Genomic DNA, 10915 nt, shown 5'->3' with positions numbered 1-10915 from the left:
CACATTTGTAATCTGTTAATACAAGAGCAAATGGTTATAAAGACAAACAAAACCCACCAATGTAACAGCAACTTGAGCCAGCTTTTAGGGTAACATTTTATATTTTTGAAACATTTTGAAAGTAATTATTTCAATATGTTATTTTCCATAACCTCAGTGAACCTCAGTGTAATTGTTCGCTCTGATTCTTCCACACCTAGAGTACACTTTCAGAAGAAGCTTTACATGTTTTCTTATCCCCAAGGAAAAGCAAAATTTAGGATAACTTTCCATGTTGTTTAGATAAAAGAAACCGTCACCTTGTTTTGATGATAAAGACCATGAAAACTGGCAGAAGTCTCTCTCTCTCCACGCACATACACACACAGAAGTTATTGACATACATATTATAGCATTTAGTTCCCAGTTCTTACTTACAAAGATATGACACAGCAGAAGCCCATAAAAACAACTTTATCCTATAGATCAGGGTATATGCCCATAAATGCAGTTGCAACAGTAAATCATCTATTACTAACAGTCTGTGATACACATCTTCATTGTATTCCCAAAACACTAGTATTATTAAAGCGGTTCCATCAGATTTAATGAAAGAGACTTTCCTATTATTGTTCATTCTTAAGATAAGGCTGGCAAGCACTATCTTTACAAAGTAGTTGGTTTCACTTCTGGGTCTGTTTGCTTGTGTGTTTGTGTAAGTGAGCTCATTTTTGTCAGGCTCTCAGTACGGTTTTTTAAAATAATCCGGAAGCCTGGCTTCACACTAAGGAGATATTGTAGATGGAGGGGATCTCCATGTTTAACCAGACCCTCAGAACTTAGAGCAATAAATATATTCAGTCATTTATTTATTTATAAATGATGACAGAATATTCAGTCCAAATAGAAACAATGTCTTTTCAGCAATGCAAAATAACGTGGAGTCTTGTGTTAAGGTGAATATGAGAATTTTAAGGAGATGCCTAGAAAATCCATATTTGCTGTTGACATTTAGTGTTTGCCACAACAAACATCACACCTCTTTTTCTCTTTCCCTTCTGAGAACTGATGAAAGATAGCTTCCTATTAGCTTTGACATGCTGCATGTGCCATTATGTTGTTCTCCAAGAGCAACTAAATTCTTTGCAGTGTTCGTGTGTGATTCCTTTCTCCTCATCATTACTTTAACATGGATGAATAGTATTCCTACGAACTTGGTTATCATTGAACAGATTGCATATGTAAATGCAGATAATTCTTGAGCAATATAGTGAATATGATTTCACACACACACACAAATCTGTATGTACTGTACACATCTTCCTGAATCTAAAATTCTCTTCTTAGCCACAATGGTTTGAAATCTCATATAAAACAGTGGTAAATTTTTAAACATTAGGACATTAGCTGGCTGCTTCTTTAAATGTACCTGTATTGTCTGCCTGCTCCTTTTGTGGAGATGTGTTTTTGTATTGGATGTTTGGGCCAATGGGAGGCTTCAAGCAACAACATATTTTCCCAGTTTAAATATATTTAACATACGACAAACCCCAGACAAGGCTTTTAATATGTATAAAGAACTGCAGTGTTAGGTGGTTTATTTGCAAACCGTTTTCAATGTTGTCCATTTTTATGGCACCTTTAACAATATTCTTGTTTCCAAAGTACAAAAAAAAATAGGTTAAATAATCTAGCCATAACTGAATGTCAAGCAATAAAACAAATGACTTTTGTGCATAGACTTAAAAAAATACAAATTTTAGACATCTGCATGTAAATGCAATCTCTTGTTTACTGCTTTCTTCAACTTGAGCAATTGATTCCTTATTTACTATTAACTTAAGAACTTGTAATGGCCTGTAAACATTTTCTCTCTTACTCTTCTTTCAAATTTACCTTCGTCCATGCTTTTGAGTCATAATATTTAATGTTGTTCTGCACATCTCTATACAGTTAACTTTTTGGCTTTCATTCTGTATAGATAAGAAAATGTTATATTATAAACAGCCTACTCAGTGCAAATATTTATCTGTTTATCAAATCCACAATATGCTGTATAATACTGGTTTTACTATATAATCTATTTTAGACATAGCTGTTTAGAACTAGAGTGTGCTATTTTTGTGTTTTTCTGATGTGTGGTGCTAGATAAGTTACTTTTGTGAACAACAACAAAAAAAAACCCTTTTATTCCTAGACAATACCACCTTTGGGTCTTGTTAATTTCACTGAGTATAACTATATATTTGTATATATATACATATATATATATCTACCTGTGCCCAACTGGCAGCTGTATCAGAGTGCTGGATTTGGGACATGCTTTTCTCTTTAAATACATAATATCATGATATAAATTATTCTAGAGTGTATTTAATTAGGATAAAATTACTTCCTTAGTATGGATATTTGACATCTATAGGGTGAATTTGTTTATAAATATGGATATATGAAAATGTATTAGCATTTACTTTATGTTTGCTACTTGGCTTTATACCATATCTCCTAAGCTGAAAAATAATTTGCCAGGCCTTCAAGATCCTAAAGAAACACTCTAGTTTAATGGAGTATTATTTTTTTTCTTACTAAGGCACCTTATTATTGGCACCTGACAGAGTTGTGTACTTAGCTCCTATAATAGATAATACACATTTATATAAAATATCCTTGTTGGCTTGATGGCAGAATAAACCTTTCCCCTCCTACCTGAGCCATGAGAAGTATAGAGACATCCGCTATCATGGCAGAACATGGGCCATAAAGCAGCTTTGACAAGGGATGTTCTGTGTTACCTTGACCTCAACCAGTTCCATGAACTGAGTGAAGGACTTTCATTTAAAAGTCATTTAATAATGAGCGTAGTTAATTCTTTCATCTGTTCTCCCAAGACGTATCGGCTTTCTTAAAAAAAAAAAAAGTCCACGTATATCAAATATCTAACTAAGGATGTAGTTAACCTTATTAAATATTGATTAGAATTGTTCTGTAATATTACTGAATTTGTAAGATCTTTAGCAAAGATTTTTGAGCAATTTATAAATATAGAGCAAATGTTTCTGTTTACTGCACTTTTTGTAATTGAAGGTGATAAATTCTCAAGCCATGGTTATTGGCTTCCATGCACTGAATATTTACCCACAATTCTAGACATTTTCCATTTTTATGGAAGAGTTGCTGTTACCTTAATTATAAATGCAATCATGTGGTTAATGAGAGCTAATGCTAATAGTTAACCTTTTAAAGTGAATTGGCTACAGTTTAGGGAGAAATCTCTTTGAATACAAATCATTTCATTCCTTATTGCTTCGCTTAGAAAGGGATTGAAACTTTTTTTTTTAGCACCATTTCATATCCTAAGGTTCCTAAGGATAGAGATAGTATCTCTTTGTGTCTGCACAGTGGCCAGCACATGTCAGCATTTGATAATTGTTAAATGACAAGTGTGCCCCAATTCCAACTTTTTTCCTGGGTTGTTTTGGTAAATTTATAAAGTATGCCAAGCCTTATGGTTAATACTTTCTTCTACAACCAAGTTTTAAAGCCACATTTTCAAAGACCACATGAAATGCTGATTCTAATTGTGTGTAGGTCTTGAGGATTAAGCACACAAATTTCACAAAACTCTGTGAGTAACAAACTCAGCCTTCTGTAAATATACATGCAAGTTCGGAAACAGTAATACTGTACCTATAAATATGCGCTGTCTGTTTTGTGTACAGTATGTAAAAACTCCTTTTCTGCCACACTAAAAATGCAAGCCATTTATGGGAATCCTAAAAAATAGTATTGTACTAAAACTTTGCTAATGATCTTTATTAGAGGATCATCCAACTTTTCACTGACATTGGGTTTTCTTTTCAATTCACTCTTACCGTAGTCTGCTTATTTCCAGCCATTTGTTATTTTATTGAGTCCTCAATTAAAAAAAAATATTTTGATTCATTTTGTAAATACAAGCTGTAAAAAAGAGAGATTTAATGTTGTCTTTTAAATACTCCGATTTTCATTCTAATATGAATGTTGTTATATTGTACTTAGAAACTGTACCTTTAATATTACATTATCTTTATTAAAAGTGCATTGAACACATCAATTTTAGATGTGCTTTATGTACTGTTATCCTATAATAAAATTTCAGCTTCTAATGGAACACTTGCCTCATTTTTCTTTCTTTTGCTTAGTTCTTGAGTTGCATGTACAATTTTCTAGCTTGTCTCCATAGAATGGAGTAGGACAACCTTGCTACTCAAAGTGGGTCCATAGACCCGTGGCACTGGCATCACTCATGACCTTGACCTTGTCAGAAATGCAAAAACCTAGGCACCATCCCAGACCTACTAAAACAGGATGTACATTTTCACAAAATCCCCAGGTGATTGGTTTGCATATTAACATTTGAGAAGCACTGGTCTATAAGGTAGTACTTTAAAAAATATAATCCATCTCTATTTTGCAGGGAACAAAACATATACAAGGATCGAGCTACCCTTTGATCAGAAAAGGCAAAGAAGGAAATTTCAACTTGTGAGGAAACATCTATTGATTGATAGTAGCTGCCAGAATTGCAGAAATGAGGATTCTCAAAGGAGTGCCATGACTGATCGGTGATATATACCCTGAATGTAGGAGGGGAGAAAACCTGAACTCACACCACAGTTTGTCATCTTTAATTTAGAAATCATTAAAGGAGACTGTCAAAATGATGCCAAAGGCTTTAAAGATGCCAAAGACTTTTTAAAAATCTGACTTTACCTAGGCTATCATTGTACCATCCCAGCCTGGCCCCTTCTCTTGATCAGATAGGAGTAAACTAATAGAGTTAACTTCAGCTAAATATCACATAATTTTAATGATGCAAAGTCTCATCATAAGTTATTTTCAAAGTAATCTCAAGGACATTGACATTATAAAATATTTGGAAGTCAGGCTGAAGTCGGACTAAAGGCAACTGAGTTGGGCTTTTCCTCCACAGACATTCCTAAGCGTCTCTTGCACTTAGTAAAATAAATATTTGAAATGATCCCCAAAGTCATTGCATATAACAAACATCATGAATCACATTGATGGATCCCCAGTTTGCCTGGAGGCAAACCTAAACACCCAAGAGTGGCAGAAGACTCTTGCTAGATTAATAGCCACTTTATCTTTTTCCTGTACCATCAGTTGTGAGCTTGTTTTCCTAATGTCATTTATCTATGATTAAGGAGCTAACAAAAGTCTTTGTGTGTTTACTATGATTCTGGATTTTTTTCTCCTTTGGAAGGGAAATATTGACTCTAGTAAGATATAGTCATGTCTCAGTTATCCATTTGTTATTTATCTGCCTGATAGATTTCTCAAACAACATTTTTAATTCCAGAATGATTTCTTTGTAGGGGAGAAGATGCTTCAACTGTGACTTGTTCTTTGCTTACAGAACAAAAATTAATTTTAGCCTCCCTCACAGTTAACTACAATAGTCATCCCCTAACAAGTCTCATGTCTATCTTCTACCATTCTTTCTTTACTGTCTCCATAAAATACACATTGTATTCTAAAGACAAATACTTATTTAGTTATCTTACTGGGAATTATTTCTGCTATCATTATATTCTCTCTGTGGGGTAGTTATGGGCTACCTATAAATAACTAGCATTCATGGAGTGAATGTGGAGAAAAAAAAAAAAACTGCTGAGAAATTGGTGCAACCACTGTGGAAAACAGTATGGAGATTGGAAAAAAAACAAACTAAAAATAGAGTTTCCATGTGATTCAGCAGTCTCACTCCTGGGCAAACATCCAGAGGAAACTCTAATTCAAAAAGATAGCGGCACTATTTACAATAGCCAAGACATGGAAGCAACCTAAATCTCTCTCCTTTGACAGAGGAATGGATAAAGATGATGTGGTACAGACATACAGTGGACTCAGCCATTAAAAAAAAGAGAATGAAATAATGCCATTTGGAGCAACATGGATGAACCTATAGATTATTGTATTAAGTGAAATAAGTCAGAAAGAGAAAAACAGATACCATATGTAACAAATGAGGAATCTAAAATATACAAATGAACTTACTTACAAAATATAAACAGGCTCACAGTCATAGAGAATGAACTTATCATTACCAAAAAGGAAAGGGGATAGGGAGGGATAAATTAGTTTAGGATTAGCAGTTTATGTGTATCAATAAATAAACAGCAGGGTCCTACAGAATAGCACAGAGAATTATATTCAAAATCCTGTGATAACCTAGAAAGTAACACAATATTTTAAATCAACTCTACTTCAAATTTTAAAAATTAAAAAAAAAGATTGGCATTCAAATGAACAGTTAATTCTGGGTCTTATTTTAGCCCAGAGACCATCTTATACAGAATCCAATAAAATATACTTCAAAACTATTATCTTCTGAATAGAAAAATTTGAATACTTTAGTCATTCTGTTCTGACAGCATAGCTAGCATTTCTCTGGCTTTTCGGGAGTAATGATAATTCCTCCTCACTTGAAGTATCATTTATTGCTGAAAAGTATAATTAGAACAAACTACTGTTGGCAACAGTATTTCTCCCATTAGTTTCTGAATCAATTACTAAATGGAAACATCTTTGCTAGGGGGCTATTTCTGGATTCTCACTCTGAAAAGACCTTATGGATGACTGTAAATTCGAGAAGAAATTCCCTTACCAGCTTCACTTCATGGCCAAGTTCATCCCAGATCAAGCAAAGGAAGCTTGTTAGCCGAGGGGTAGGAAAATAACATGGTACTGATTTAAAAAAAAAAAAAGATGATCTTGCACATTTCTCTATCTTGATTTGGTTAACAAGAAAAAATACACATAACAAGTCTGATAACCTCACTTAGCCAGGTACTTGCATTTTAAAGTTCTTTTAGAAATTGTGGTCCACTGAACCATTTTATAAACTCAAAATGAGTAGCTACTCTTGTAAATCCTTTCAAAATGAAATTGGCTTCTTGTACAACTTAAGAGTTTATTTCTCAGCTTAGCAAAAATGAAATAAAATCTTTCTTCTGCTTGAATATCCACAGAATAAAATGGAACAATCACTTTGAAAAACATTTGGCAGTGTTTTAAAAAGTCGTACACAAATTTACCATACAACCCAACAATTCTATGTATCTGCCCAAGGGAAATGAAAACAGAAATTTCTCACAAAGACTTGTATACAATCATTCATACCAAGATAACTCATAATAGCCAGAAAGTGGGAACCATCTAACATTCATTGTGTCGACAGGATAAACAAAATGGGTATATACACAAAGGTGCTACCATTTAGCAACAAACAATTACTAATACTTGCTATAACACGGGTGATCCTCAAAAATGGATGATCTACTAGGAGAAAAGAATCCGGATGCAAAAGACTGTATGCTGTATAATTCTGTTTATCTGAAGCATCCAGAAAAGGCAAGCCTGTAGAATTATGAAGTTGCTTAGTGTTTGGCCAGAGACAGAGGTGGGAACAGATTAACTGAAAAGGAGCACACAGGATTTCTCAGGGCGATGGAGATGTTCTAAAACTTGGTAGTGTTGATAATTGCATAGCTGTGCACTTACTAAAAATCAGTGAATAACTGAAGTAAATTTTATGGAACATGGATTATACCTCAATAAAAACTGTTTTACACACACACACACACACACACACACCGTGTTTTTCCTATAACTCAAAGAATAAGTCCAAAGTTCTAAATTCTTTATTGGCATAAAAAACCCTCTTAGGCCCCTCCTTTTCCAGTCTGCTAAGTCACTTCAGTCGTGTCCGACTCTGTATGACCCCATAGACGGAAGCCCACCAGGCTCCCCCGTCCCTGGGATTCTCCAGGCAAGAACACTGGAGTGGGTTGCCATTTCCTTCTCCAATGTGTGAAAGCGAGAAGTGAAAGTGAAGTTGCTCAGTCGTGTCCGACTCTTAGCGACCCCATGGACTGCAGCCTACCAGGTTCCTCCATCCATGGGATTTTCTAGGCAAGAGTACTGGAGTGTTTTCCAGTCTAGCGGCCTTGATAGAGTAGCTTTCTCCTCGCCACACCATGCAACACTGTTTCATACTTCTGTGCTCTTCACAGCCCCAAAACCACAGCCCTTTTATCCAGTGAACTCCTACTAGTTCTTCAAGACCCAGCTAAATGAAACTTCTTCTCTGAAGTAGTCTCTAAATGGTCTCAGTCAGAATGAGTTCCCTCCTCATTGGGTTCCCATAGTATCTATAATGTATGTGTGTGTGCACACACGCCACTGAAATAAACACACACAAGACGAGAGCTGTGAGATTCAATTTTATTTAGGGACTTACTGAAGAGTGTAACCCTGGAGACTGCCTCTCAGTTCTAAGGAACCAAAGAGGTAAGGGGACAGGTCAGTATGCATGTGATATTCTGGAAGGGAGATGTAACCAAGCAAACCTTCTTGGTAAAAGGTTGCTGCTAGTCAGGAGAAACAGACAGCTTAATGGTTGTAGTGCTTTTCTAAGTATAGGAAAATGCATTTAATCCTCTCAAAAAACTACTGAATAGGTGCGCCACGCTCACACACACGTGCTCACAATATCTCTATTTCACTGATGAGTCAGTTAAGACACTTGAGTAAAGTCACAATAAAGTCTGGGTATTTCCAGTACTGTACTTGTCATCTGTCCTCCTTCCAATTTACCATGCCCTCAAGGTGGAGGACTTTCTAGGACAATAGGCAGCCGGAAAAGGAAATGGCAACCCACTCCACTGTTCTTGCCTGGAGAATCCCAGGGACGGGGGAGCCTGGCGGGCTGCTGTCTGTGGGGTCGCACAGAGTCGGACACGACTGAAGTGACTTAGCAGCAGCAGCCCCTCAAGCTGCTGCTGCTGCTGCTAAGCCCCTCAAGCCGCTGCTGCTGCTGCTAAGCCCCTCAAGCCGCTGCTGCTACTGCTAAGTCACTTCAGTCGTGTCCGACTCTGTGTGACCCCACAGACGGAAGCCCACCAGGCTCCCCCGTCCCTGGGATTCTCCAGGCAAGAACACTGGAGTGGGTTGCCATTTCCTTCTCCAATGTGTGAAAGTGAAAAGTGAAAGTGAAGTCGCTCAGTCGTGTCCGACCCTTAGCGACCCCACGGACTGTAGCCTACCAGACTGCTCCATCCATGGGATTTTCCAGGCAAGAGTACTGGAGTGGCTTGCCATTGCTAGCGTCCAGCAAACCCTGTCTCAGCTTTCAGGGCAGACTACCAGGAGCCTGGGGACCTGGAGAGGGCCCCGCCCACTGCGTCACTGGTGACGCCATCACGCAGGGTCGAGGCGGCGCCGCCGCGTCCTTTAAAGAAGGCCTTCCTAGGGCGCGCGCGCGCGTGAGAAAGAGAGAGGAGTTGGGTGGGGAGTGTGTTTTTGTTCGGTGCGGGTCGCGGTCTGGGCCAGAGCCACCGCGGACCACGAGGTGGGCGGCAAGGCAGCTTCGTGACTTAGACGCGGTGGGGAGGGCGCGCTCGTGAGAGTCGGGAGGCGGGAACATGGCGGCCCGTCGGCCGCGCCGGGACCCTGCACAGCTGGTGCTAGCGCAGACCTGCTATCAGGCTTTGCTGGCCGTTTTCTTACCTCCCTGGAACCTTGTTTCTCCTTTGGTTCCCTTTCCCTCAGCCTTCCTTGTGTCTTCCTCGGCTCTCTCGCCCCAGCCCCTCTCCGGGCAAAAGTGTGGAAGGTGGGTTCAGTAGGGACAGGTGAGGCCCGTCCGTTAGCATTTGACTGCGTTGCTCACAAACTCTTATCTGTACGCACAGGATGACAGGAGACGCACTGAATTTGGAGTGTTGATGTTCAGACCAGATTTGTAGTGCTAGTGATTCCTCTTTGTGATCCCGTTAAATGCCACTTAAGTTATCTATACTTCAGTCTCCGCAAAAGTGAGGTTCTGTTTGAAAGATTCTTGATATCCAGAGCTTCTGCCCTTCGTCGCTCGCCAGAATTTGCCCCATAATTATCTTTGGGAAGGTGGAAGCATGATTGATTTTGGCAGTAAGGGAGTCGGGGCAGGGGGCTGAGTCAAGACATACATCCCGTGCCCTAATGGGATTTAGTATGTGAGCAATGAGAAAGCCCATCTGTTTCCGTCTTTATTTTCGCGAGGTTCCTGGAATAAATTAAATGGAGAAGGACTGATCCTGTTTCAGCTTCGCGGTTCTGCCTCAAAGACCTTGGAAATATTCATCTGTCTGCTCTTTTTTTTTTTTTAAGTGTCTGTGTCGGGTGAGGGTAGGTATTAGGAACAGGTTCTTGCCTCATCTGAGTTAACAGTATCTGGCCCACCAATCACCTGATTTTGTTCTTGATCTTTGGTTTTTCCTCAGTGGAGTGCAAATTCTGGACAAATCCTCTTCCTTTAAGAGCCTGCACTGCCAGGTAGCAAAATTGTGAACTAGAGTGAAGGAGAAATCTAGGAATATGAATTCCATGATGGCCATGGGTGAACCAAGGTTGAACTGGTGAGTTACATCTGTTTGTAATCCCTTAAAGTGGATTGAGGGGCTTTCCAGGTGGCTCCGCTGTAAAGAATTCACCTACCAATTCAGGAGACACAGGTGCAGTCCCTGGGTCTGGAAGATTCCTTGGAGAAGGAAATGGCAACCTGCTCCAGTATTCTTACCTGGAAAATTCCAGGGACAGAGGAGGTTGGCAGGCTGCAGTCCATGGGGGTCTTAAAGAGTCGGACACAACTGAGGGACTGACTAGGCACCTACCCAGCGAGATTGAAGTGGGTCTGGTGACTAGATTAGGAAAGGAGGGTATCTGGCCTGAAGAGATCTGGAGGAAACAAGAGGACAAATTCAGTGGCTTAAGAGTTTACGATTCTCATCTACACCTACTGAGCAGTTTTGAGTTATCTTTGACTGTACTTCCTCTCCTAAAGTGATGACAATTCAGCACTTAGATTGTGTCTGTGTATAAGTCCATCCTGTATTTATTG

At 38.7% G+C, this 10915-nt stretch overlaps 1 protein-coding gene across 4 annotated transcripts in view; it reads left to right on the top strand.

Annotated features, from left to right (window-relative positions):
* The first annotated feature begins 9184 nt into the window (after nt 1-9184).
* ICE2 (interactor of little elongation complex ELL subunit 2) overlaps nt 9185-10915 on the top strand; it is a 72312-nt gene continuing 70581 nt past the window's right edge. For 2 of the 4 annotated variants that reach the window (XM_055436022.2, XM_088839664.1), the window contains exons 1-2: nt 9185-9391; nt 10299-10433. In XM_055436022.2, coding sequence (XP_055291997.2) covers nt 10393-10433 — 41 coding nt within the window. In that variant the 5' untranslated portion in view covers nt 9185-9391; nt 10299-10392. Of the gene's footprint in view, nt 9392-10054; nt 10204-10298; nt 10434-10915 lie in introns of those variants that run through there. The other 2 variants (XM_055436020.2, XM_088839663.1) reach the window with 2 other exon arrangements.

The sequence above is a fragment of the Moschus berezovskii genome, chromosome 9 (genome assembly GCF_049115385.1).
Source record: "Moschus berezovskii isolate FMDL1 chromosome 9, NW_MosBer_1.0, whole genome shotgun sequence".
NCBI classification, from domain to species: Eukaryota; Metazoa; Chordata; class Mammalia; order Artiodactyla; family Moschidae; genus Moschus; species Moschus berezovskii.
This window is presented reverse-complemented; position numbering and strand designations above follow the sequence as displayed.